General features: G+C 48.7%; 2 protein-coding genes and 1 long non-coding RNA gene across 13 annotated transcripts in view; 2 read left to right on the top strand and 1 right to left on the bottom strand.

The window, feature by feature from the left end:
- The window catches only part of SEZ6 (seizure related 6 homolog), a 45,543-nt gene extending 34,998 nt beyond the window's left edge, over positions 1-10,545 (top strand). The window contains exons 5-17 of one of the 8 annotated variants that reach the window (XM_072747832.1): positions 1,371-1,556; positions 3,987-4,155; positions 4,289-4,455; positions 5,038-5,232; positions 5,477-5,615; positions 5,727-5,923; positions 6,871-7,065; positions 7,668-7,859; positions 7,969-8,163; positions 8,714-8,752; positions 8,991-9,108; positions 9,193-9,295; positions 9,477-10,545. In XM_072747832.1, the coding sequence (XP_072603933.1) occupies positions 1,371-1,556; positions 3,987-4,155; positions 4,289-4,455; positions 5,038-5,232; positions 5,477-5,615; positions 5,727-5,923; positions 6,871-7,065; positions 7,668-7,859; positions 7,969-8,163; positions 8,714-8,752; positions 8,991-9,108; positions 9,193-9,295; positions 9,477-9,506 (1,925 nt within the window). In that variant the 3' untranslated portion in view covers positions 9,507-10,545. Of the gene's footprint in view, positions 1-1,370; positions 1,557-3,986; positions 4,156-4,288; positions 4,456-5,037; positions 5,233-5,476; positions 5,616-5,726; positions 5,924-6,870; positions 7,066-7,667; positions 7,860-7,965; positions 8,164-8,713; positions 8,753-8,990; positions 9,109-9,192; positions 9,296-9,460 lie in introns of all 8 variants that reach the window. The other 7 variants (XM_026016056.2, XM_026016055.2, XM_026016054.2 and 4 more) reach the window with 7 other exon arrangements.
- Positions 1-14,634, bottom strand: part of LOC140597809 (uncharacterized) — a 35,191-nt gene extending 20,557 nt beyond the window's left edge. Inside the window, exon 1 of one of the 2 annotated variants that reach the window (XR_011999752.1) lies at positions 14,468-14,634. This is a non-coding gene — a long non-coding RNA (uncharacterized lncRNA). Of the gene's footprint in view, positions 1-869; positions 1,152-14,467 lie in introns of those variants that run through there. The other variant, XR_011999753.1, reaches the window with a different exon arrangement.
- The window catches only part of PHF12 (PHD finger protein 12), a 42,173-nt gene continuing 28,324 nt past the window's right edge, over positions 14,056-27,904 (top strand). Inside the window, exons 1-3 of one of the 3 annotated variants that reach the window (XM_026016065.2) lie at positions 14,083-14,267; positions 14,912-15,093; positions 27,668-27,755. Coding sequence is in view for 1 of the 3 variants with exons in the window: in XM_026016064.2 (XP_025871849.1) it covers positions 14,202-14,267; positions 14,912-15,093 (248 nt within the window). In the remaining 2 variants the exon portion in view is untranslated. Of the gene's footprint in view, positions 14,268-14,911; positions 15,094-27,667; positions 27,756-27,904 lie in introns of all 3 variants that reach the window. The other 2 variants (XR_011999751.1, XM_026016064.2) reach the window with 2 other exon arrangements.

The following is a 27,904-nucleotide window of genomic DNA, read 5'->3' as shown; positions in this document are numbered from 1 at the left end:
TCTCAGTTAACCTCCCATGTAACAGCACCGGATGCAGTACTCTGAATGGGTGGGTAAACAAGGAAACAGAGGCACAGAGAAGTTAGGTAATTTGCCCAAGGTGGCACAGCAAGTAGGGGAGCTTGTATTTTTCAAACCCAGGCAGTCCCCTAAGTGCTGCCCTGCCCTGCCTGCCAATTACAAGTAACCACTCATTGTCATGAGAAGGAAGAGTTAAAACCATCCTCTCCCTTTACACAAGCCCAGTGACTACAACCAGGACAGGTGAAAATCACAAAACCCATTTCTGGACCCCATTCTGCTCAGATACAGCCCCTTTTTTCTATTTATACAAATCACACAGAAGTTAGCAGAGTTCTTGCCTAGACCTCTCTTTCCATCTTGCCTAGTGCAATCAGTAAGGGTGGGCCCCTCCGCCCCAAGATTCTCAATCTAGATGGTCCCCATCCCTCTTACCACCCCTAAGGGTTTTCAGACTCCATAGCCCAGCCTTCACTCAGCCTCTCTCCTTGACCCCTCTGGCCTTCTTTCGCACCTCTCTGGACCCAAGCCCTGACCCCCATCTTTAGTATCACCTGGGGCTTGGCTCTATGTTGGGACTTGCCAGGTTGTTTTGTAGGATTTGCTGCCACCGTTTGGTTATACTTGGTATGACAATTCCAAAAGTTACCAAGTTTCCCAGGCAACTTGCCCTTCCCCCACTGCCAAGGAAGGCGTGCCCTGCCTCCCCACCCTCGCCCCATCCTGTTTTTAAAAGAAGTCCACAGCCCTTGCCAGTGAATACTGGGAAAGCTTTTACTGTCTGACTTCAGTCGTTCTGGCTGTAATTCCTATTCGTCCCCTATAGGAAAAATAGTATGAATACTTACATCAGAATAGACTCCTCATTGCTTCAAGTGCTTTCACATCTATAAGTCATTCAGCACACATTTCTCAAAGACGGGCTACCAGCTGGATTCCGGGGATACCACGCTGAATAAAATACTATCCCCTCTATTCTCTTAATAACCCTATAGGTAGGCTGGCATTTTGAAACTCACTAAATAAATGAGAAACTGGGACACAGGGACGCTAAAAAACCTGCCAAAAACATCAGAAAGCTTGGACCAGAAGCCAAGCCTCCTAACTTCCAGCTCTGTGCTTGCTCCACTAACCAGCCCAGGCTGCTGAAAATATCATTGGCACCTTCTGGGGAGGGAATCAGAGTCTCTCCCAGAATTCCCGACACTTCCTCTGGCCCCAAGTGACATGTCCAGGCAGGCTGTGGCAAGCCCCTTTTGCCCTGGCTATGATTCAGCCCCCCAACACACACACACACACACACACACACACACACACACACACACACGTCACCCATTTTCCCTCTGCAGCTTATCTCCTGAACTGCCATTTTCCCCGGCGTCCTGCTTATGGAGCTGTGACTGTCACCAGCCTCCACCCAGGAGGCAGCGCCCACTTCTACTGTGCCACTGGCTACCAGCTGAAGGGTGCCAGGCTTCTTACCTGTCTCAATGCCACCCAGCCCTTCTGGGATTCCCAGGAGCCTGTCTGCATTGGTAAGTGGCTCTGGGGGACTCTGCTAAACAGAGGAGTAAGGTGGGGGGCTTATCCCTGCTCTCGACTGCTGCCTGGAACCTTCCATTTGCTCTCTATAAGGAAGCCAAAAAATGGTCCCATACCTCAGTAGCGTTTATCCAACCTCATTATTGAGTATTTCCTACATAGAGGCACCACAGGTATATAGAGGTGAATTAAACAGGGATCATGCCCTCAAAAAACCTACAATTCCAGGAAGTGGGGGAAGCAAAAAGCACATGGATCACCAATTTCCAGAGCAGGAATTAAGGAAGCACCAATGAAGACACACAAAGTGACCTGGGCAGGGAGGAAGCAATCATTCTTAGTTGGGTATTTAGGAGGCTTCCTGGGGGAAGTGACATGGAAGATTTGACATTTTAATGGAGGGAACACTTAACAGAGCAGTTAACACAGAGGCAACAAGGTGAGGGAGTGTTCAGGGACTCAAAACAGCCAGGGAAGAGCTCAGAACTGTTCCTCAGGAGAGGCAGCCAGGTGGTAATTGAAGGCCAGGTGTCCAGGAGGCCAGGTGGTGTCTGGAGACCAGGAGGCCAGGAAGCCAGGTGGTGTCTAGAGGCCAGGCAGGCAAGAGGGTCTGAACATAGACAGTGACTTTGGGAAGGGAGAGGAGGGAGGAGGTCCCAGAGATACTGACAAACGGAGGGGGGCAAGTGGAAGGAGACATCCTCCCAGGTTCTGGACCTGCACGACCAGGAAGTCTGAGGTTGCTGCCAGTGAAGAGGGGCTTCTTGGCAGAAGGAAGATGGGGCGTTTAGTCTGCAGTGTGCAAGGCAGCTTGGGTATCTTTTCTTTTCTCTCCTTTTCTTTTTAATAGCTTGGGCTCTTAAACCGTACTCCATCTTATAAATGCTTCCTGGGTGCTAGGAACAAGCAGAGGTGAATAAGCCAGATCTGGTCTCTGCCCTCAAGGAGCTCTCTGGCAAGCAGGAAAACCGGCATGTAGCAAGTTCTGTGCAGACCAAGCTGTGATGGGGTGAATTCAGGGCATGGTCAGGATCCAAGCGAGGGAGAGCTGCTCCAAGATGAGGAAGGAGGCAAAGAAAGCTTCCCAGGGAGAGCGCATGGAAGGATTATAAGAATGTTAGCTCAGGGAAGTGGAGTGGATCCTGAGGACAGCATATGTAAAGATGTGGAGGCAGAAAGCAGCACGCTAGAGGACAGGACAAGCAAGGTACATGGGATGGGGCTGAAGCCAAAGTCAGGAGAAAGCCAGCTTCATGAAGGGTTCGATGGCCCCTCAAGCTTAGATGACTTGGAGGTAACAGGGAACCCCAGACAAATTTAAGTGAAGGGTGGGCATGCTCACATTCACAGGGCAGTTCTGTTCTGAGACTAAGAAGAAAGATGGGTCTTGCCCTCTCTGCAGAGAAGCAGAGAAGAAAAGCACCACAACACTCCCAGCCCCAGGAGTTTTATTAAATTTAAAAATTCTGCCATCTTGAACATCCAGAGACAAAGAGGCCATGTTCTGGCCAGGGCAGCCTGGTCTCTGAGAGCAAACAGGCTCCAGAGCTGTGTGTCTAGGAGAGGAGAGGAAAGTGCTGCCTGAAACCAACCACACTCCTCTTGTCTTTGAAACCCCTTCTCTGGCCCTGCTCAACTGCCAGATGCTTGTGGCCAAATAACCCACAAGCCCCATCAGTGATGGGGCTGGGTGAGCTGCTCAGCCTCCCCTTGGAAAAAGGACAGTGCCAGGCCAGGGGGCTCAGTCCAGGAACCATGGTGGTAGTGATGCTATCTCAGGAAGTATGCGAAGCCAGGCCCTAGGTAGCAATGTCTGCTGAGGGCAGAAGATTTGGAGGTGATGCCATGTATACCAGTAGTTTGTCAGCCTATGTCTAGTACTGCCCTCTTTTTTACATTCATTAACTCATTTTATCCAACCAACACTGAATACCAACTCTGTTCCTGGCCTGAAAAAGACCTGGCACCTGCCCCAGGGGGTCCTAGTTAAGGAACATATCCAAACAATAATGGGTTTTAGGGAAGTGGCATGAGGTAGAAGCAGCAGATATACCCAAGAAGGTGGGAGGCCCTGGGTAAGGGGCTTGAAGGCTCTGCCTGCGGGGCGGAGAGTGGGGAAGGCCTCCCAGAGGAGTCAGCAGAGAGGGAAGGTGACTTACCTAGGGCCACTTGGCTAGACCATGGCAGATCTACCACAGTCAAAGGAGTTGAATAATCCCAGATGAGTGAAAGGTTAGGAGGTAGGATTCTGGAGTCCAGGCTGTCTGGGGCTGCGGGATCACAGGGGCCAAGGATTGACCTTTGGCACCACGAATGCACAGAGGGCTCAAGAGCCGGGGTGTGTGGGCAGGCTTGGTAGGCCATTCAGAATCCAGTGGAGCTGGGACCAAAAGCCAGCCCACAGTCCCTGCCCTGTCTCACAGCTGCCTGCGGTGGAGTGACCCGCAATGCCACCACTGGCCGCATTGTCTCCCCGGGTTTCCCGGGCAACTACAGCAACAATCTTACCTGCCACTGGCTGCTTGAGGCCCCAGAAGGCCAGAGGCTGCACTTACATTTTGAGAAGGTTTCCCTGGCGGAGGATGATGACAGGTAAGGAGAGTCCTGGTGGGATGGGAGTGTGCAGCCTACTAAGGCCCCATGGCAAGGATGGATCCCAAGCCTAGGCCCCACACCTTCCAGGGCAGTGACACCAGCCAAGCCTCTGCTCTCTCTCTTGGCCCAGGCTCATCATCCGTAACGGGGACAATGTGGAGGCTCCTCCAGTGTATGATTCCTATGAAGTGGAGTACTTGCCCATTGAGGGACTGCTAAGCTCTGGCCGACACTTCTTCGTGGAACTCAGTACTGACAGCAGTGGGGCAGCCGCAGGCATGGCCCTTCGCTATGAGGGTGAGCCTGCTGGGGCCTCACAGGGGTGGAGGGCTTGAGTCTAGGACCTCTTCTCTCACACACACACCCCCATCCCATCATCACTCCTTCCAACTTAGCCCTCGCTCACCTAGCACTTAGGTGCTCCCTTCTCTCTCCCTCCCTTCCAGTTCTTAGGGATTCCTACCCTGGTCTTGCAGGAGACCCTTGCCTGGACCCAGGCCCTCTAGTCCAAGAGAATGAATCCTCAAGAGTTTGAAGAACAAAAAAGGCCCCAACCCTTAGAGAAGAAAATTCCTGCAGGAGACATTCTAGAACCACCCATGCCTGCATGCATGCATTCATTCATTCATTCAAAAAACCATTTACTGAGTGCCCTGTGTGTATGAAGCACAAAACTAGGTGCTGGGAATACAATGGTGATCAAGCCTGCCTCCTGAGCAGGGTATGATAGGGTATGGTGCTCTGGGCATCCTGCCCCTGCTGCAAGCCTAGGACATACATTTGTGGTCAGGAATATAAAGGCCTTGGGGTGGGAGGCTCCCCCCTTCTCCCCATTTGCCCCAGTTGAGGCTAAGCTGGGCTGGCCCCTGTGGTTTGCAGCCTTCCAGCAGGGCCACTGCTATGAGCCCTTTGTCAAATATGGCAACTTCAGCAGCAGTGCCCCCTCCTATCCCGTGGGCTCCACCGTGGAGTTCAGCTGTGACCCTGGCTACACCCTGGAGCAGGGTTCCATCATCATCGAGTGCATTGACCCCCACGACCCCCAGTGGAATGAGACAGAGCCAGCCTGCCGAGGTCAGTAGGGACTTGTGGACAGACCTGCCCGGGGCAGGGAGCAGGGTGGGGACCAGAGCCAGCTGCAGAACCTGGGGCCAGAGGGGCCCTGTGACATGTGTGATTCAAGCCCCCACCTAAGGAGGAGGTGGGGGCTCCCAGCAATGGGTAGGCACTCCTGTGGGCCAGTGGCAGCCCCAGGACATAGCACTGGGTGGGGGGGATGTGGAGGGGATGCACCTCCTGGGCCTCCCCTGCCTTCCAGCTGTGTGCAGTGGGGAGATTACAGACTCAGCTGGAGTGGTGCTCTCCCCCAACTGGCCGGAGCCTTATAGCCGGGGGCAGGACTGCATCTGGGGTGTGCACGTAGAAGAGGACAAGCGCATCATGCTGGACATCCGAGTGTGAGTGCCCACTGGGCAAGGCTGAGCCAGCTCCTGAGCTCTGGGGTCATTTCTTGCCCAGATCACCCTGGAGTCCCCAGGCCCACCCTCCCTGACAGTCCTCCTCCACAGGCTGCGCATAGGCCCTGGTGATGTGCTTACCTTCTATGATGGGGACGACCTGACAGCCCGGGTCTTGGGCCAGTACTCAGGACCCCGTGGCCACTTCAAGCTCTTTACCTCCATGGCTGATGTCACCATACAGTTCCAGTCAGACCCCGGGGCCTTGGTGCTGGGCTACCAGCAGGGCTTTGTCATCCACTTCTTTGGTGAGCTTGCCCCTGCCCTGCCTGCCCCACCACCTGGGGGAGGGAATGCCAGAACACAGATCCCAAACCATGGCAAGTCAGAGAGGACAGGGCAATGAGCCTGAGTGCTCTTAATCTGACAAGGGAAAGCTGGAAAAGCTCCAGGCATCACCTGAAGGAAGCCAGTCTAATTCTCCATCTTCCCTGATGGAAGGCCCAGTGAAAGGGAGCCTTCTGTTGCAGCAAGAGAGATTTGGGTAGGCATCAGGAAGACCTTCATAACAAAGAGGAAACTCAGAAAGGTGTTTGTTTCTACCTTCTAACAATCTTTAAGTGGCAATTTCCCCCACCCTCCCCGGCTCCTCTCTCAGGCATGAGGAACTGGCCAACGTGCTTTTGAAAGTAAAGCCCAGGGGCACCTGGGTGGCTCAGTTGGTTGAGCATCTGCTTTCAGCTCAGGTTTTGATCTGGGGGTCCTAGGATCAAGCCCCTCATCAGGCTCCCTACTTGTGGGGAGACTGCTTCTCCCTCTGCCTCTCTCTCTCATTAATAAAATCTTAAAAAAGGAAGGAAGGAAAGAAAGGAGAGGAAAGGAGAGGAGAGGAGAGGAGAGGAGAGGAGAGGAGAGGAAAGGGAGAAAGAAAGAAAGAAAAGAAAGAAAGAAAGAAAGAAAGAAAGAAAGAAAGAAAGAAAAGAAAAGAAAAGAAAAGAAAGAAGAAAGAAAGAAGGAAGAAAGAAAGGCATAAAGCCAAAATGATAACCCCTGAATCTACGAGACAACAGAATGATGTCAGGGACAGGCAAGGAGGGGCCCTTGAGCATGAAGGAATGCATTGCTGGGCCTGCCCAGGCCAGGCTAGGCCCAGGCCAAACTGGCAGAGCTGGGGTGCCCTTGTGGTGAGGGAGGCTAGCACAGTCACTTTAGTGATGGCTGAGGGCCTGCATCTTGCTGCCCCTATGCCCCCCAGAGGTGCCCCGCAATGACACATGTCCGGAGCTGCCTGAGATCCCCAATGGCTGGAAGAGCCCATCTCAGCCTGAGCTGGTACATGGCACTGTCGTCACTTACCAGTGCTACCCTGGCTACCAGGTGGTAGGGTCCAGTGTCCTCATGTGCCAGTGGGACCTAACCTGGAGCGAGGACCTGCCCTCCTGCCAGAAAGGTGAGTGTACCTGTTCTCCATATTCCCCTCTTCAATGCAAGATACGAGGCTCTCTCCTGGATTCTGAACCAGACTTCAGCTGTTGCCACCTAGTACCCTTGAACTTCCTCCCCCTTTCATAGCCTCAGTTTTCTCATCTATGAAATGGGGATAGTACCTTTTCAAAGGGTTATCCACCAAGCATTTCAAATATTTCCTTCCTGATGGATGGCCAGTGTTTGTTGACTCTAATGGATAGGAAGAGGGCAGCCCGGGTGGCTCAGCAGTTTAGCGCCGCCTTCAGCCCAGGGTGTGATCCTGAAGGCCCGGGATCAAGTCCCATGTCGGGCTCCCTGCATGGAGCCTGCTTCTCCCTCTGCCTATGTCTCTGCCTCTCTCTGTGTGTCTCTCATGAATAAATAAATATTTTTTTAAAATAAAAAAAAATGATGGATAAGAAGGGGACAGATGAGGGATGCACCAGCAAGATGGCAGGGACAGATAAATAGGCACCACAGCCACATATCATGAAGATATTGGCTGGCTTGGAACAAAGCCAGGGTAGACTGACTTCTGTTGAGTTCTATCTGGGCTACTTTCTCCCATTACCCCCCTACACATAGTGACTTCTTGCCATGACCCTGGGGACGTGGAGCACAGCCGACGCCTCATATCTAGCCCCAAATTTCCTGTGGGGGCCACCGTGCAGTATATCTGCGACCAGGGTTTTGTACTGACTGGTAGTGCCATCCTCACCTGCCATGACCGTCAAGCAAGCAGCCCCAAGTGGAGCGACCGGGCCCCCAAATGTCTCCGTAAGTGTCAAATGGTTATGAGGGGAAGATTCTGGTAGGAGACAAAAGATGCCACCTCTGGAGACTAGAGGCCTGGCATCCTCACTGGGCTCTGCCTGCTTTGCAGTAGAACAGCTCAAGCCATGCCACGGCCTCAGCGCCCCTGAGAATGGTGCTCACAGTCCTGAGAAGCGGCTACACCCAGCTGGGGCGACTGTCCACTTCTCATGCGCCCCTGGCTACGTGCTGAAGGGCCAGGCCAGCATCAAATGTGTGCCCGGGCACCCTTCACATTGGAGTGACCCCCCACCCATCTGTAGGGCTGGTGAGTGTTTTGCCACCCTCAGAACTCCTGTCTGTCCCCGGGCGCCTGGGTGGCGCAGTTGGTTGAGTGTCTGACTCTTGGTTTTGGCTCGGGTCATGATCTCATGGTTGTGGGATCAGGCCCCACGTTGGACTCTGAGCTCAGCTTGGAGTCTGCTTACAATTCTCTTTCCCTCTCCCTCTGCCCCTTCCCATTCATGTGTGCATTCTCTCTCTCTCTCTCTCTCTCTCTCTCTCTCTCTCTCAAATAAATAAATAAATCTTATTTTTTTTAATAAATAAATCTTAAAAAAAAAAACCTCCTGCCAGTCCTACAGGGCTGCTCTAGCAAAGACGCCAAATATTGAGAACCAGAACCCCCTGCCCACATGCCCTTCGTGTTACCCTTAGTCTCCCCAGTCTTTGCCAGATCTTTCTGATCTGGTGACACCAAGACGAATGCTGGGGTAGACTCTCCTTGGACAAATCCATCCCATGATCAGTCTACTCCCTGCCTTAGTGGTTGGCCCATTGGTCTCACCTCTGCCCTTGGCCCTCCCCTCTTGTTCCAGCCTCTCTGGATGGGTTCTACAGCGGCCGCAGCCTGGATGGTGAGCCCCCCCCTTGAGGGCCAGGGAAATAGTCTCCCTGGCCCTGGCTCTCACAGCTCCAAGGCCATGGGTTCCCCAAGAAGGGAGGGCAGAGAAAGAGAGAGGTCTGGGACCAGCAGAGCAAAAGTTAGAAGCTAGAGGGAGCTGGTTACCTGGATTCTCCTGGGCAGAGGTTAGGGCAGATATGGGCTCCGGATCATAGGGACTTCTGCCCCAATCCCATCCACTGTGTTTTCAGTTGCCAAGGCACCTGCTGCCTCCAGCACCCTGGATGTTGCCCATGTTGCAGCCGCCATTTTCTTGCCACTGGTGGTGATGGCGCTCTTGGTAGGAGGTGTGTACCTCTACTTCTCTAGGTGAGTCTGGTTTCCCTTCCTGCCCTATATACCCAACTCACTCCTGCCCAGCACTTCTGACTCACAGGCTTCTCTGTCCCACAGGCTCCAGGGGAAAAGCCCCCTGCGGCTGCCCCGGACACGACCCCGTCCCTATGACCGCATTACTGTGGAGTCAGCATTTGACAATCCAACTTATGAGATTGGAGTAAGTGCCCATGCCATTCTTTGCACCCTTTCTGAGGATCTAATTCTATTCTCCCTTGGGCAGGTACCTCTGAGGGTCCCTCCAAGCCCCCTCACTCTTTCCCTTTGCCTTGGGCAGGTGGATTATGGGCTGGCAAACCTTATACAAGTTTCCAACTCCCAGCAGTCTCTTTACTTTGCAGGAGACGAAAGAATATGAAGTCTCCATCTAGATGGGGGCAGCTTGGAGAAGCCAGCTCAACCCAACATCACAGCCCAGCAGCAAAGTTTCCAGCTTCCTGCTGTCCCTACACCTCCTGTACATACCATCTGGGAAGAGACGCCACCAATCCCTCAAGAAGTCGTGCCCTTCCCCACCTGCAATGCCCACCAGGGCCTATATTCTTGGTACCGCTGCCCACATAGGGCCCTTCCTTGGGTTCAAATCAGGGGGCATCTGCCTCTGGGCAGAGCACAGCTGGAGTACATACATCAAGTACCAGCATTCTCCTGACCCTCCTTCATGCCCTGGACCTCTAGCCTGGAATTCACAAGCAGAGGAAGCACACCTCTCTTCAGGTTAACCACCATCCAGGCTAGCATGTGGCACCCTGCAACAAGGCGAACTTGATGGTGGTGGAGACTGCACCAGGGTGACCCTCACAGGGCTATCACCAGTGGTCAAAGCTGCTGTCAACAATGACCTCTGGGTAATCCTGGCATGCTGACATCAGCCCCTCGGGGAGGTCTCTAATCCTTCTCTAAGGCCCCAGGAATGGACAGTTCTGCTTCCTGGAGGCAAAAATTCTAAGGGACCCAAAGGTGTTTAGGGACCCTACCCCACGCTCAGGTTGGGCTTCCCTAGGCACTCATGCTCCACACCAAAGCAGGACACCCCACTGCCGCCCTGGCAGCCCTACATGCCAAGGAGAGGGAGATCTTACCCTAATGTCAATCTGGCTTTACAAACATCTTTCCCACTAGTCCCTCCTCCAACCCCAGCCACCTACCAGTCTTCCCTCATGGCCACTGTGTTTTGGGATAAGGGGAATGGGCAGGCACATTCTGGAGAGGAGCAGAGGTCCAAGGGCCCAGAAATTTGGCATGGAACAGGGGGTTAGAGACCCACAGAAGAGACCCAGGAGTTGGCTACAGGCCAGTTTGTACATGTAATGTATTATATGGGGTCTGGGCTCCAGCCAGAGAACAATCTTCTATTTCTGTTGTTTCCTTATTAAAACGGTGTTTTTGGAAAAAAAAAAAAAAAAGCAATGGCCAGGTAGATGGTGCTTTCTTGGAGGGAAAGGAGGTGGGAAATCAATGGGATGCGGACTTCAAGACCAGAAGGCATGCTGGGCCCACCAATTGATCACTCTGACATTTTATCAAAAATAAGTTACATGCAGGTGCTTCAAAGACTACTGTCCCCACAAGGTCAGTACAACAGATGGCAGGTGAAATAAGATGCCCCAGTGGCTGATCCACAGGGGTTTGGGAGCCCAGGAATCCAACTGCTTACCTATCCGCAATGTTTCCTTTCTTTCTTTTTGCTAGGTCCAGTACTATACGCCAGCACACTCCCAATGCCACTGTATTGTTGACAAGGCCCAGGAAGCCTGACACCTCTTTTCTCCTTTCTTCCTTCCCCTTCTTTCCCAGCTAGCAAGACTTAGGAAATTGGAATAAGAATTGGAGACTGAACCTCTAAACATGAGGCCCTAGTCCATCTTGGCCTCAGGGAATATCCAGACTATCAGGAGGAGGGGCAGTGCAGTTTAGGTCAGGGACTTGGCTCCTATTTTAGCAAAAGCCTATCTATAGGCTCCAGAAAGAAGTTGGCTGGAGAGGATCTGTTTAAGTTTGACCTGTTTGGTCACTTATAGCCCCGATGCCTCTTCTCTATGGTTCCCAGCACGTTTTGAGATGAAAGTGCTAGCCCAGCCTTGGCCCCCAGCACACACATCCATGCTTAGAGGTGTGTTCTGCATGGCTGCTCTCCAGGGTAAGAGCAAGAGACAGGCAATGGAGTTATGGATACTCAGGAGGCAGAAGACAAAATCCCTGAAGGAAATAATGGCAGCAACCAGCACATTCTACTTCCACAGTCTTCCAACAGAGGGGCCTTGATCACTCATGGCTGCCCACCTCCCACTCTACCCATCTTGAAGGCTGGAGAAGCTCCAGTCCATGTAGAGTGCAGTGCCTATATTAACCACAAGAGGTCACTTCAGAAGATATCTGTATCCCACCTGCTAGCTCTCCTCAATCCCCCTTGAGCAACCAGGGCTGGAGCTCTCCAAGGTGGCACATTTCCAAACGCTGAGCTGACCTCCCCCTTCCCAAGTTCTAAGAGGAATGCGTGTAGAGTGATTAGTTCTCCTGGCACTTGTCAATAGAGCCAAGTATTATTTCCCTCGTTAACCCACCACCTGTTCCTGTTATCCACTGCAAATAATGATGATCAAAGCAAAGTCTTACTCACTGGGCACAGGCCAACAGACTATCTGCCCCATAATACTTTCAGGCTGACACAGCAGCACAGTTGGGCCCTGAGCAGTAAGAAGCTAGTGAGAGAGGGCCTATGGCTTCCAACTTCTGAGGGCCTGTGGCATGAAACAAAACCTCAGAAGATGTGAGGTCCGGCCACTTTCATACAACTAGCTCACCCCTACTCTCTCTGATGGTTGCCTCTCTGGTCCATAGCCACTAGGATTTCTTGTTTGCAGAGGCTGGTAGAGGGCAGAAAGCAGCCAATCTAGATGACATCTACATGACAGATAAGGCCCATGACCTTATCATTCTTCCTAGGCACCAAGAGGAACACCAGAAAAGTCAGAAAAACAGAAATATTGAGACCACACACTGACATCCCCACCCTAACTCATCATCTTCGCTATCCCAAAAGAATAGCTGCTGCTGTTGTGAGCAGCAACAACTCCTCACAGTTAACCTGGCATAATGGAGAGTGTCCTGGCCCGGGATTAAAGCTGTTTCATTCACACGTCTGCCATAAATTCACTATGTGAACCAGGCAAATCATCGCTCCTCTCTATGCATCTGGAAATGAGATTAACACAAATGGCCTTTAATCCCTTTCTAGTTTTATCCTTCTGCAAATGCTACACCTTAACCCTAACGATCACAGGTGAGCAAGACACAACTACCTGGCAACAATGCCAACTAAACGCCTAGTGGCAGGCACAGTGATGCCATTCATTCCCTTCTCCACCTCTTTACCTCCAGTCAGGCAAGAGATAACTGGCCATCTCTGAAAGAGATAACAAGGGCAGGGGCGGGTGCCATAAGGGAGGAATTCGGGGTGAGGCCTTCAGACTACAAATCCCAGCATACAGCACAGCATCCCTTCTCAAAACCATCCCTTCCTACCAGGCAAATCTCTTTTCCTCGCGTCCTCCTACCCTACAACGCATAGCATGCACAGGGAACTACGGCTCCCACAATCCACCAGATCCCTCGCGATTTTTGATCCCAGGGTGCAATACGCTCCCGTTCGCCCTTTGGACCTCCTGCGCATTGCAAACTGGGAGTTGAAGTCCGCCATAGACAGGTAGCTGGGCGTTGTCAGTGTTACTAACTCTTCGCTGTTGGCTTCCACTGGAGCAGTTCTCAAGGACGGTGACCAAGAGGGTAGTAACGGGCAAGCGAAACTCTCCATGGTGTCATCATTGCGCAAGGCAGGGATGCTGAGGCTAAAATTAACTCGGGAGCGGGAGGGTAGTGTGAACAGCAACCATCCAACCCGACACCAAAAGAATAGTTTTCCGTCGCGACGGCTTTTCTTTTCTCTTTACCAATATGGCGTCTAGTTCAGCCACACCTGACGCTGGGAACCAAACGATCCAGTACAATATCTCTAGGAGTGTTGCTGTCACCGACAGCCTACCAGCTCCAGCCAACACCACACCTTACTCCTTCCCGTTGTTGCCTGAGGACCCCAAGGACATGGTAGCCCATATCCCATTACCAAAATGGCGAAAGTAGAAGCATTTTTGTTAGGGCCTGCAGGTGACAATGCGCTTGCGCGGAAAGCGGCTGTGGCGTAGGGCGGGAGGGGGAGGCATTCTCAACGCGCCTGCGCAGGAGCAGAGTATTCCTGGTCTATACACAAAACACCAATGGAAGAAAAGCCCCCATGTTCCTGCGGCTGCGCTGTGACCCTTAGGAACTGTCCCAGGCGCCTGCGCGAGACCTCACGTCCCGCCCTCTTATCTCAGTACGCTGGCGCAAGGCAGAAAGGCGGGGCTTCAGCGCTCCAGACGAATGCCAGCGCGGCTGCGCGCTGGGGGGTACCCTCTCACTGCGGCTGCGCGGGAGCCCGGCCGCCGGCTGTCACTGCGGTTGCGCGCGGCGAGCGGCGATCCCGGGGCGCCTGCGCGGGTGGCTTTGCGGGCGCTCGCGGTAAGTTTGCGCCAAGTGCGCGGCAGCCGGGACGCAGACGGCGGCGGCGGCGAGAGGCGGAGCCCGGGGACCACCCCCCATCACCCTCCCCGCAGTCACCTCACGTACCACAACCTCACCTAACCTCTCACCCCCCCTCCGATCCCCCCAACCCCGGGATGGCAGCGCCCGCCAGCCTTCCCGGCCGGACCAGCGGTCGCCAGCGCCGGCTTTAGCCTGTGGGACTAGGCCCCGCCGAGGCCTGACCCCCGGAGCCGGGACCCACCGTGCAGCCAGCCGCCGGGCCGGGGCTGAGGGGCCGCTCCCCCCTCACGGCCCGTGGGGAGGACGCTGCCGTCCCGGGGACAGGGGGCCGGGGGGTGGGGGGGAGCCAGGGCGAGGAAGTCGGGACCCGTGTTGAGGAAAAAGAAGGGGGGCCGGGGTCAGGAGCGCCCCCTCCCCCCGCTTCCCCCCTCCCCCTGGGGTTGGGGGGGCCGGAGCAGAGAGCGCCCAGCCCGGGAGGTGGATGAATGTGGGAGAAAATGGAGACCAAGACGATCGTGTACGACTTGGACACGTCGGGGGGGCTGATGGAGGTAAGAGCGGCCCTCCTCATCCCCTTCCCCCAGCGCCGGGAGGGAACCTCCGCCCTCCGCCCCACAAAGCCGGTCCTGAGCTCACAGCGCAAAAGGGCCGGGGGAGGGGGGGTTCTTTCCCACCCAGACTCTCCCTCCCTTCTTTGCAATTCGAGGGGCTGAGCTCAGCCTCCGAGGACGTTTGCAGCAGTTTCACCTACCCGCCGCCCTGGATTCGCTCTCCCGAGGCACCAACCCACTCCATGTCGATGCACCGGCGGGCCTCCCCACCCCCTTCTTGTCGGCCCCTTTGTGCTTTCCCCAGCACGTCCGGGTACCAGGTTTCAGGCCTCTCCAGAGCCTGGCTTTGGAGTCCCCCACTGTCCATACAAGGAAGTGGCGAGAAGGGAACCGCGCACCCTCTCCCCATCCCCCTACCCTGATCCTCCCCATTTGGAAGAAGCTGTTCTCGTTGTGCTGCAGGAACGCTGTTAGGGTGGGCTCCCCCCGGTTCCGGGGGCTGAGAGGTTCTGGGAGCAGCTTGGATGGGAGGAAGAAGGACAAAAGGGGGGAGAGGGGTGGGTGACGGAGAAGCCTTGCCGGGGGGGCGACGGACCGCCCGGGAGCTCCGAGTATGCACACACGCCGTTTGTATGTGTGTGCAGCAAATCCAAGCTCTGCTGGCTCCCCCCAAGACGGACGAGGCAGAAAAGCGGAGTCGGAAGCCTGAAAAAGAGCCCCGGAGAAGCGGCAGGGCCACCAACCACGACAGCTGCGATAGCTGCAAAGAAGGTGGGGATCTCCTGTGCTGTGACCATTGCCCGGCCGCCTTCCACCTCCAGTGCTGGTAAGGTCTGGGGACCCCTTTGGAGCTCCTTGGCGGACCCCTCTCGGCACATTCCTTCACCCGGCCTACCCTTGGCTGCCGAAAATAACGGGCGCTTGCAGCCGCTAGCTGACTTTCTGCAGCGGCTGGGGCGAGCGCCTCCCCGCCCCCAGGTGTCTGCCGGGATCTGGCCGTTTGGGGGGGGGGGGAAGCAGCAGTGGGTCCGGACCCCGAGGTGGGGGTTGGGACGAGTGTGGAGAGCCCCATCTGGGATTGGAAGTCTCTGGGTAGCCGGGACAGAGCCGGCAGGGCACGGCCGGCGGTGGCGGGGGAGGAAGGGGAGGAGCTCTGGGCCCTGTGCCTCTCGCTTGCCCGCGCGCCCGCCACCCTCGGGCTCCTGCCGGGCTGGGCTCTCCTGCCGGCGGGTGCGCGGAGCCTTCGGCTGCGGGAGTTGGCCTGGTCCAGACCCGGGAGTCCGGACACCCGGGCGCTTGCGGCTGTGGAAGAAATCATGGAGGGTGTCTCTCGAGTCCGCCTCTCCTCTGCTTCTCTGTTTACAATATGGCGACCTGCCTTTAAATTATATTTTTATTCTCAGCGCCATTTTGGCTGCATATATGATTTGCAAACGTCTCCCGGGGAACGGTGGGGGTAGAAGCTTGGAGTCTTTTCTGCAGAAGCTCCTCAGGGACCAGGGCTAGGATCTCGCCGCTTTGGTCCCCTTTTTCTGGCTCCGCTTGCCCCCTGTTGCCTCTCGGAGCTGCCTCCCTCTCTCCCTCCCCTCCCCGCGCTGCCGCCTCCTAGGAAATCGGGCCGGGTTAGACAATTAAAATTGCCCTTGGGCGCCGATTTCACTTCCCCGCTCCGGATCAGCGAGCCCTTCGCGGCAAAATTCTTTGCTGCCGGGGCAGGATTGTGTGCGGTTAGCTCGGCGAGGGCATTTTTAAGGAGCAGAGAGCTGGAAAGCTGCGCGCTTCCCTCCCCCCCCCCCGCCCCCCTCCCTCCCTTACTGAACGCGAGAGGAGGGGAGAGACCGGAGAGAGAGGGAGGGACCTGAGTTGATCGCCCGCTGCGTGATCCTCCTGGCAGCTCAGCCCAGAACAGTCCGGCCAGGAAGAGTTTAAACTCCAGCTTCTGCCTGGAGAAACCATCTCTGCCCTCCACAAAAATCCTGCATCTGAGCAGGGAGTCCAGATTGTGTCGTGTTCTGATGGGTCTTGTTCTGTTGTTCAGCAACAGTTGACTGAAGCAGGCGTTTGTGAAAGCGGGAAAGAGAGGGTCTTCTGTTTGTTCCCACCAGTTTTTGATGTTGCCTTTTTTTTTTTTTTAAGTCCTCTGTTTAAAAAAGAAAAAGTGAGGTTTTCCTTAAGCCCTCTACACTGTTCATTCACATTCCGTCTCTCAGTTTGTGGACTGGTGCCTACTGTATATTTGTACTAATTACAGGTTTTGGAGCACTTATTAGACAGATGACTGATACTGGGCAAATTAAGTCTGTGGTCAGAAGTTAGGTAGGAAGCTCCCATTACCACTCCCCAGATACTTTTGCCCAGGAAGGCACCCCATCTGGGCTCGTAATGTTGCAGGGACGAAAATGGTTATCCTGGAGGAAGCTTTGTTGCTGGTTTTAAATTTTTTATTATGGAGTGACTAATACCAGCAGAAAGGGTCTGTGGTTTTTAGCCTTTGCTTCCTGTAAGGTGTAATCCACCTGGAGAAAATATCTCTGGTCAAGTTTCCTGTGCTGTTCTTGAGCAAGGAATAGATTTGTATCTGGATATGTTATGTTGCTTATCAGTTTTTTCCTGTTGCTTACACTTTTTATTGTGCTTGTTTGATACATCTACTGGGACTGAATTGTAGCCACCTTGATTTAAAATGTGGATGTTTCATTCCTAGGATGAAGCTAGTGTGAGTTAACCAAGAATGGTGACCCCTGTGTTGAGAATTTTATAAGCTTTTCATTATCTTCAGTCTCCTGTGTTTAGTAAGGAGATTGTTTATCAGAAATTTCAGGAATGGAAAAAGTGTGCTGTTTTGCCTGGATTTGGGCTTTATAAACTCTAAAACCTAACCTCTGGATCTTCTAATTAGATGAGTGTGAGTCTTGTCAAGTTGTAACAATTAACAGTTTCTACTTCAGCTAAGAGAAGAGGGAGGTACTTGTAGCTGTTAGGTGAGACTCAGGCTTGCCCAGACTGTGAATTTCATTGAATACTTTTCTCTTTCATTTTTTGAAGACCCTGAATGGGAACTGGTAATCAGAGATTTGAGAATCCTAGTAAGTGAGGCAGGGCTTGTTTTACATCTCCAATTCCCTCTTTGAAGAGCCAGTACTGAAGGTACCATTGATTTACCTGAGTTATTACATAAATTACAAAGCATTCTAAATATTGGTACAAAGGCAGGAAGCCTTCTTTCCAATGAGCTTTATTTCACCTTCCTGCCTCCCATTCCACATTCTTTCCAGCACAAGTGAAGTATTTCGTTAACTACCTCCACCAGAGTAGTTAGGTCAAGTAGTTAACTGTCTTAGAAAATTTTGATTTCTGAGTGTCCTGGCTTTAATTCACGCCATTTCTGCTTGCTTGTACCATGTGGGAATGAGTTAGGTGTGGCTATATTTTCTCTTGCTTCCCTTTTTAACTAAGACTGGATTACAGTTGACCCTTGAACAGTGCTGAGGGCTTAAGGACACCAACCCTCATGCAGCCAAAAATCTAATAACTCTTGATTCTCCAAAAACTTAACTACTAATAGCCTATTGTTGATCAGAAGCCTTAACCAGGGACATAAACAGTCAACACCTATTTTGCGTGCTATGTGTATTATACACTGTATTCTTACAACAAAGTAAGCTAGAAAAAAAGAAAATGTTAAGAAAGGGACACCTGGGTGGCTCAGCGGTTGAGCGTCTGTGTTTGGCTCAGGTCATGATCCCAGGGTCTTGGGATCGAGTGCCACATCAAGCTCCCTGCAAGGAGCCTGCTTCTCCCTCTGCCTATGTCTCTGCCTCTCTCTGTGTGTCTCTCATGAATAAATAAATAAAATCTTTAATTTAAAAAAAAAGAAAGAAAATACTAAGGAAATCATAGAGAGAAGATACAGTACCATACTATAAAAAAATCCACATAGAAGACCTGCTGTCTAAACTCATGTTTTCCAAGAGTTAGCTGTATTTAGATAGCATAATAATGATAATTTTCTTTAATGTACAGAATATACAAGCATGAAGATGGAGGTTTTGCAAACCCTGTAGATCATAACTAGTTCTGCAAGTCTTCACTCAAAGTTCTCTGAGGCAAGTCCTCTTTCAGTCTTTAGTCTGTCTTGCCAGCTTGCCTCACAGTGAATGAGATCTAACAAAATGTTCCAGAAGTGATCCTAGGCAAACTTTACCTCCTGGGCTTAGTGACATAGCCATAACCACAGGGAATTTTTCAAAGATAAACTACTATAGGAAATGATTGGTCAGATAAACTGTTCTAATTGTCTTGTCTTTTCTCAGGGGCCAGTGCTCTTCCCAATTAGATTGGGAGCCCTGTTTCTGGTTTTTCTGTAATGATCCTTTAGGTGAGGGAATGAATTGTCCTGTGCTCAGCACCATGACCTCACTGAAGAATTAAACTTAAAGAGGTGATTTGTTTTTTGTTTTTGTTTAAGTGATAGTGTAATCATTTTATCTGAGTTTAACTGGTTTATCAATTATTCAGAGCGGTGGTAGGGTTTACTAAACTTGCCCCAGGAGAGCTGGAGAGATGTGTTTAAGTGTTTTCTGGTGAACCTGACACCTATCATAATTGTCATGCCATGAGTTGAACTTTCTGAAAATCCTGGTCTCCATGGGTTAGTCCCTAAAAATTGGTTTGAAAAAATTAGAATAACTGGTGGAGCTCTAGTTGCCACTGACCCATCTTTCTGTTTGTGAAATGGATTGAATTGTTCTCACCAATAAAGTGAACGCCAATAGGCCATGGGCAGTGAAGTCGAATAGAAACTAGATATTTCCCTCTGATTGCTTTCTGTCTCATGGCATTTTGCTCCAAACGGACTGAGGGACCAACACGGTCTGCTTGAGAAGTGAATCTACCTCAGCAGACCTCAGCATGGTTGCTTCCCGTCAGACAGATTTCTGTAGCATTTGCCTCCGCATGTTATATTTGGAATTTTTGGCCGGCTTTCCTCTCTTTGGTGTTGGCAGCAAGATCCAAAATGAGGTTTTCGAAGAATGAGAGTAAAAAGGTCTCTGTGCACAGGCAAAACTAAGCTCAGCTTGGAGTTTTGCATATCTAATTTTCAGTGAGTCATAACAAGAAAGGTTTCACACACAGAGTAGAAAACTGCCTTGCTGAAAATCTTTGCTGTTTGAACTTGTAAGAAGGTGATTTTCCTGATTTTGTTGTGTTTAGCTCCTCATTGGAGTAGTATCAGGCTAGCAATGAATTAAAATACATTTATTGTAATGTTATCTTGTGAATTTGTTTCTAACATTTTAAGTGCTTGGAAACCTAGCACTGAAGATCTGGAGGTGTCAGCATCTGGACTTCCTCCCATCACCCTGCCTCCTCAATAGTAAAATGATTCAACAATAAACAAACCTACTTTGGTTTTATGTATATTTTATTTATTTTTACATTTGCTGCATCACATTGGAATCCAGGTGTGTATTATTATTTTTAAATGTTCCACTCAAACAGGAAGGGTCCAGTAACATTGAGCTTGAGCTCAATTACACATGCATGCTTTGTAAACTTAATGTGGGGCTCAGGGACTAATTCTTGTGATGTAAGTGCTTTGGTTCAATGATAAAAGGATAATGACTATTTGAAAATAATAATAGTAATAATATTTAATATGAATTGTTTACACAAAAATGTGTGACCTAGATGGCTTTGGTTAAGAAAGGAAGCATCAGAAATTTTTTAAAGGGGAAGAGGAGACAATGTTCCTCAAAGGTAAGAGTGTTTGTATGACCTAAGGCAAGTACTTAGTGGTACTGTTGTGGGAAGTTTTTCACTTTGGGCCTTTCCCCAAATTAATTACCATACTCAATGAAAAGTAGGATGCTGTTGTAATCTCATTAGTTTCCTGCTACTCCTTAAGTATTTCCCTGCTCTCAAAATACTTTACAGATGGGCTCCACTAAAATACTAGGGCCGTTTTGGCCTTCATAAATGATTAGTGTATTTTTTATGTGTGTAATTGTATAAGGACATATTTAGGTAGTCTTCACTTATATATGGAGAGGGGATTCATGTTGATCTGTTTTATTTATTTATTTTTTAATTTATTTATTTTTTGTTGATCTGTTTTAAATTCTTAAGTATGTCTCCAAGATAATTTTTTTTAAGCCAAATCATAAAATAAAGACAAATTGTGTAATTTGAACTGAAAAGGGATCCAAATTGTCCTTGCTGTGCATTGATGAGACATTGGTTTTTATTAGGCTCTGAATAAAGGACAAGTGATACTCAAAAAAGGACTCAGTGAGTTTCCAAGGTTCACCCTTGTAGGATTTATCAGTACTTCATCCATTTTTATGGCTAAATATTATCCCATGTATGGATATACCACTTTTTTGCTTATCCATTTATCAGTTAATGGGCATTTGGAGTTTTTTCTACTTTTTGCTATTGTGAGTAATGATGCTATGCACATTTTTGTGTGCAGGTTTTGTGTGGGCATCTGTTTTCATTTATCTTGGTTGTGTACCCAGGAATGGGATTGCTGGGTCATAGAATAACACATATTTAACCTTTGAAGAACTGCCAGACTCCAATTTCTCTACATCCTTTCTAACACTTGTTATTGTATGTCTTCTTGATAAAAGCTATCCTATGAGCAGGAAGTGCTATGGTTTTAATTTGCATTTCCCTAATAGCTATTGATACCAAACATCTTTTCATGTGCTTATTAGCCATTTGGATATTTTCTTGGAGAAATGTCTATTTTGATCCTTTGTCCAATTTTAATTGGGTTATTTGGTTTTTTATTACTGAGTTGTAAGAATTATTTATATTCTGGATACCAAGTATTTTGTCAGATGTATGATTTGCAAGTATTTTCTTCTATTCTGTGGGTTGTCTTTTTTTTTTTTTTTTTTTTTAAGGTTTTATTTATTTATTTGAGAGAGAGAGCAAGAGCACACACAGGGGGAGAGGGAGAATCAGACTCCCTCCTGAGCAGGGAGCCTGATATGGAGTTTGATCCCAGGATCCTGGGATCATGATGTGAGCCAAAGGCAAAAGCTTAACAGGCTGAGCCACCCAGGCACTCCAGTGTGGGTTGTCTTTTCATTTACCCTTTTTATTTTTTAATTTTTGAGTCTTACCTAGAAGAAAAGTAGTTGATTTAAAGCATACTTTAATGTCTATGCCTATGTTATCAATGTAATGACAGTGACTAAGGGTTTTCTTCTGTGAACTCCAGTCAGGATGGTATATCTCAGTGGAGAGAACCCTACAATGTGATTTTTTGTGTTTCAGCTTTTCTGAGTGACCCTTCTTAGTAAAGAGTCTAAGGCTGGAAGTTAGCCCTAGAAAAACTATAACAAATCCACCACAATAGAAAATGGCTCAGCGGTTTAGCACCTGCCTTCAGCCCAGAGTGTGATCCTAGAGTCCTAGGATCGAGTCCCACGTCGGGCTCCCTGCATGGAGCCTGCGTCTCCCTCTGCTGTGTCTGACTCTCTCTCTCTGTGTCTCTCATGAATAAATAAATAAAAATCTTTTTTAAAAAAAATTTCTGTGTATAGAAATCTCATATTTGTGAGGCTCCTAGTTTAAGGAAGATTTTCATTTTCTCAGTTTGATAGGTTACAGCTTGGAGTGGAAATAACTCCAGATCAATTGAGCTAGCTCTTGAACTCCATTAACAAGAACAAAAATTGTACATTGTAATGAACTCACCTGTTATATGTGTCTTTATGTAAACCCAGGTAGCAATAAATAGGGAGACAGAGCGCAGAGAATATTTGCCTGAAGGTTTTATATAGTTTATAAAAAGAAACCATCTGGGGATCCCTGGGTGGCGCAGCGGTTTGGCGCCTGCCTTTGGCCCAGGGCGCGATCCTGGAGACCGGGATCGAATCCCACGTCAGGCTCCCGGTGCATGGAGCCTGCTTCTCCCTCTGCCTATGTCTCTGCCTCTTTCTCTCTCTCTCTGTATGACTACATAAATAAATAATAATAAAAAAAATTTTTTAAAAATTAAAAAAAAAAAAAGAAACCATCTGTTTTGATGCCCCCCAAGAGGATTTTTGCCACCTAGGAGTGCAGATGTCCTGCTTCTTAACAGAAATGGGTACGTTTTTTCTCCTATAAGTGATAGGACAATAGAAAATAGATGAAGCCGAATGTTTTTTGCTTTTGGTCATGAAGGAAGGGTGTTGAAATCTATCTCTGAACCTCCTTGTCTCACCCAAGCAGATATACAATTCCTTGGGTGTGTAGTTAAGCAATCTGCCCTAGTAGATTTTGATTGGGGTTGTGATGGTTGTATTATTATGATAATGCAGCAAGGCTCCTTTAAATGCATTCCTATTTTAAGGTGCCAGAGTTTTAAGTCGGGGTGGGGGGTGTTTTCCCACCTCTACTGTGCTCTTCCTTTGACTTAAGAGTCCCCAGGGAGTACAAACATGGCCAGCTGCATTGCCATTCAGTGAGTGACACTTATAAGAGCACCTCCGCATAATGCTAGCCTCCCAGGAGACTGGACAGGAGTACATCTGTCCCCCTGCCAGTTTCCTGAAAGAAGAGGACATTGTATTCAGTGCAAGTCCTAGACCAAATTTCAGAAAGGCACTTTGGTATTGCGGATTTGTCACCATGCCCAGGACACATGCACAGGTCACTAGCTGACTGCTTTTCCCATGACTTGAGAGCAGTTAAGAATAAGAAGGTGACTCCTTTTTCTGCCTGCCGTTTATAGATGTCAAAGTTTTCATCCTTTAAGCCTAAACATGTGAATCTAGGTCTCAGCAAATAAGAATAAAGATGAAGTTTTAGCACATTTGTATGGGGGGTAGAAGACACTGAGAGGTACAGTAGACACTGATAAAAAGGAGAAATCATTGCTTTGATGCATCAGCAAAAAAGAACTTGTCTACCATGTAGAGCTGTTGAATTCACAGTAAGCAAATTCCAAGTACACGTTACACATTGATAAAATTTCAATTAATGTAAAGCTTGACTCATTCAAAAAGCTACTTTCCCTTTTGCAACCATGTACTTAAATGCTCACTAAACTTCTTGAAAGCCAGAGGCTGACCCATTTCCTCTGCTCACTGCTATGCAATACGTAGCAGTATTACAAATGAGAGACATGCAAAGATAAGCAATGCTTGGGGAACAGAACTGATACCTGGTTCTACCAAGTGGATGGTATCTTTGTTAACACAAACACACGGTGACCATTCCTTTCCCCCTAATTACATTTGTTTCTTATGTGTTAATAGTGTTAGTGTTTAGTCTTTGCCCTTCCCCTGTTTTCGGACAAACTGCAAGATATATCTCCCAGGAAGTGTTTCCCAATCTTGAAAGGACAAAAGACAGTGTAATAGCAGGGCAGGGACTCCATGCCTGAACCTAGCTAGCATCAGTCTTTCCTGATTTGGGGTCTGCATGAGGCTCTTTTTGAAATAAGCTTGAGTGAGCAAGAGAGGACTCTCTGCAGGGTTTGAATTTAACCATAGCCCAAAGACACCACTTTACCACCAGGCCAGGCCAGAGTGAGGGAACCTCTCAGAATTACTAACAAGCTTGAGCTTCAGGGTGGAGCCCTGTTTGTAGCAGCACAAACACTTTTATCCAGCTGTGACCCTCAGAGGACTGTTGAATATTATTTTTCTCCTGTCTGCGTTTGTGCAGAGAACAGAGCAGAGAAGCTAATGAAATGCATAGAACTCTTAAGTGATTATAGGCAAGTCTCCTCATTACAAAACTGGGTGATGAGGAGCTACTCCTGTTCTTTACACCAGCCCTGGGCTCCTGTGATGAGCTGGGAGCTTTTTAATTCCCACGTTCACTGAACCATCAGAGTTCTCCTGATTCTTGGTTTTAGTGAAGCTCTGGAAACAGTGAAACTCTACAGTGAACTTTTTTGGTTGACATTCATCAATTTTTGGTCAAAGTGCATTATGAAATTTATACTCTTAATCTCATTAAATGTGTCTAAACCTATGACTTTTCCTAGTTCTTTCTGTACATAGATTGGCTTACATAGATCAACTTTCCTTGATCTTCCTTGCCATGTTTTGAAAGAGCATCTTAAACATAGAATTCTGTGACCGATTTTGGTCTTTGGATAAACATTGTTTTGCTCTATCATTTTTGTTTTCTTTATCCTTCCTTTGTAGTCCTCATAGTTTTGCCTGGCTTAGACAACACTCAGTCATTCTAGCTTAACTTAGCTCTTATAACACCTAATTCATCAGACATCTTTGGCTGCAGGCTTCAGTTTGTTGGTGTTGAAGTAAGCTGAATGGTAAGAAAAGGATCTGCAGTTTATATAAGTTACAGGAAAGTGATTATGTCCAAGATTTGTATGCTTGCTGCATGTAAGTTTTCCTTAAATTTTACCACTTGTGTGCACACATTCAGGCCTTTAGGGTGATCATTCTTTGGTTAGGGATCATCTGAAAGAAAAGTGGGCCAAAGGGAAAAAATTATGATGCTCTGTCTCTGAGAAGTCTGTTCACCTCCTAAATAGGTCACGGGGGTATAACTGGAAGGCTTCAGAAGCCCAAGTCAGCACTTAGCTGTGGCATCAAACCACGATAGCACTGTTTGACAGCATGCCAGGAGATTACTTCAATCATGTAGGTGGGAAGCTTTGAGGTTTATGAGTAAAATGGGGTAGGGGGAAAAGGTAGAAGAGAAGGAGAGAATAGGCCCTGTGCTGTTTTGATGCAAATAATAGCATTATTCCCCCCCCCCTTTTTTTTTTTAAGAAGACCCTGTCAGAGGAGGGTAAATGAAGCAGAAATCCTCCTTAGGGAAAAGCAGCTGGGTCCTAAGTAGAAACATGCTCTCTATATTTAGTTGCATTTCAAATAAAGATGTTAGTGTTTTTAGTTTTCCCAGCCCTTATAGAATTTTAGGCCCAGTATCTATAAGATGTGAACTGATCCAGATTTCCTGATTTGCATATGCAAAAAAAATTTGGGCTGGCTACCTCCTTGTTCTTGATAGTCCACTAAAATTTGGCCACTGAACAGTACCCAGTTTTCCATATACCTCTGAGACTCTTCTGGAATACACAATTACAACTATTGGTTCTTCTTTCCAAGGAAGAACATTCCCTAGGAACATCAGAAAGTGACTATTGAAGCCAGAATAGTGACTCTTCCAAAAAACAGGTGGGCTCCAGCATCTATCATGAGGTGAATGAATGAAGCTCATTTTTAAAATGCAGCTAACTTGTTTGCCATTGTGGAGAAGCCAGGATTGCCAGAATAGCCAGACTAATGATAGATAAGGCCCTGTGGCACCCAGTCTCAGCTTGTAGAGAAGTTAGCAGAGCGAGACACACCTGGTTTAACTGTTGGCACTCTGCCTTCCCACCCTCCTTTTGCTACACTTAGAACCCTGTTCTCCAGGTGTCCTTCACTGGGAGGATGCCATGAGCCAGCTCTACATAGAGGGCAATGAAGTTTGGGGGCACAGTCAGCTAGTTTGAAAGGATTGTATGCCTGTGGAAGTGACGCAACTAGCTAAGTTTCTCAATGGGGCATTTGTAATGGCCTGGCACTTCATTGGTCTCCTTGTTAACACTGCTACTGAGGCTTTGCATGAAAAAGCCAGCAGTCCTTATATTTTTTTTATGTACTTTGTGGCATTAGCTGTTTTTGAGTCGGTAGCTGGGATGAAGGAGGGTAAGGAATTAAGGTTCTGGGACCCCATGAACTTTCTGCTTTTATCTCCAATATCTTTCAGTATAGCCATCTTATCTTGCCAGCTTTTGAAAGGTAGGCCGTGTTTGAAAATAAAAACTGATGCCCATACAAGTGCCCAGAGGAAGCATATATACTGACATTTAAATTTCATTAGATTTTGTTTCTTTTAAACAAACCATTAAATTTGAGTGTATTAGTAACAACTTTTAAGCTTTAAGAATATTTTTTTAATTTTATCCTGCACCTCTGAGCTTTTCTAGAACAGAAGCTGGTTTCAGTTTATAAAACGCTGCTTTTCGGGTGTCTGGGTGGCTCTGTCAGTTGAGTGGCTGCCTTCAGCTCTGGTTGTGGTCCTAAGGTCCTGGGATTGGGTCCTATATTAGGCTCCTGGTTCAGCGGGGGGTCTGCTTTTCCCTCTCCCGTTGCCCTTCCCCCCTGCTCATGCTCTCCTCTCTCTCTCTGTCAAATAAATAAAAAATCTTTTAAAAACCTACTTAAAAAGGCTTGTTTTGTATGCTCATAGTTTCCTTTGTAGATCAAGATGGCTACCAGGAGGCTGAGATGTGATAGTGGCCTTGTCAGTGATCACCTTCACTCCCATTTTGGCTGGTACCAACACGCTTCCTGAGCTGGCCAAAGGCAACAGGGGTAGTCTGAGGGAGAGCAGGCCTGCTGTAAGCATGTATTGTCTTTTACAGTCACTCTTAGACAATACCGTTAAATATAATTGCAGGATTTTTATCTGGTAGTGGACCTCAGATGGATGGATGAGACCCATGAACTGTGAAATTAAAAATCAAAACTGCTCAGTGCTATTGTTTGCTGGCTGACACCCCACCACCACCCAAAAAAGGGAGGAGACATACAGATGCGGCGGGTGTGTGTGTGTGTGCGTGTGAAACCATTCTTAGTCTGATATTTTAACTGAACTCTATATATGAGCATATGAGCATATATGGCTAGAGAGCTTCTGATTCTTAGAGAATGATGGGTTCTGACAGGAGGGACCCTAGCAGTTCATGCAACTGACCTCTTTTAGAAGAGAACCCGAGTGGAATGCTGTGGGTATATTGTGTTTGGATATGCTATCTGCATAGTGTTCCTGTTCAGTCTTTGTATTAAGTAGAATATTTTATCAGTCCAAGAAGAAAAAATGAGATGCCTTCTTTCTTAAATATTTTTTATGCATCTTTCTTTTGTCCTAATACACACACCAAAGCTTTTGATTTGGTTAAGTGATATTCCATGTCTCCCCAGCTGCCTTTGGCTCAAGTTTTAAAATGTCAGTGTTACTTAGCCGGATGGACAGTTGCAAGCTATACATTAGTAACCTAACATATTTTTTAAAAATACGGGCAGGGCAGCCCCGGTGGCACAGCGGTTTGGCACCGCCTGCAGCCTGGGGTGTGATCCTGGAGACTCTGGATCGAGTCCCACATCGGGCTCCCTGCATGGAGCCTGCTTCTCCCTCTGTCTGTGTCTCTGCCCCTCTCTCTCTGTGTCTATGAATAAATAAATAAAATCTTAAAAAATTAAAAATTAAAAATATGGCCAGAGCCCAATGCCTTTCCTGTCTGCATGTTGTAATGCAAAAAATAGGTCTCTGAAATCAAAGGCAGTCTTTTGCTTCCCTGTCTCCCTATCTCCACCTCTCCCCTCCTCCCTTTGTTCTCTTGTTCCCCTCCCCCTTCTCCCTTCCAGTTCCATATTGAAAAACTGCTTGCGCTGGGTGGATAATTAACGCAGAGCTATGGAGCAACAGGTCCCACTGGTGGCGACTAAATCTGAGGTAAATGTTAATGTCTGCAGGTTCACATGTATTAATAGTTGAGGGAGATGAGTGAGGTGAGACTCAGATCAGCCACACTGGTGTATGACTTGAAATAGATCCTCTTAATTAGAGAGCCAAGAACCATGACAACTAACATCTTCCACCTG

This window comes from Vulpes vulpes, chromosome 2, assembly GCF_048418805.1.
Source record: "Vulpes vulpes isolate BD-2025 chromosome 2, VulVul3, whole genome shotgun sequence".
NCBI lineage: Eukaryota > Metazoa > Chordata > Mammalia > Carnivora > Canidae > Vulpes > Vulpes vulpes.
Note: the sequence above shows the minus strand (reverse complement) of the source record. Positions and strands in the feature narration are given on the sequence as shown.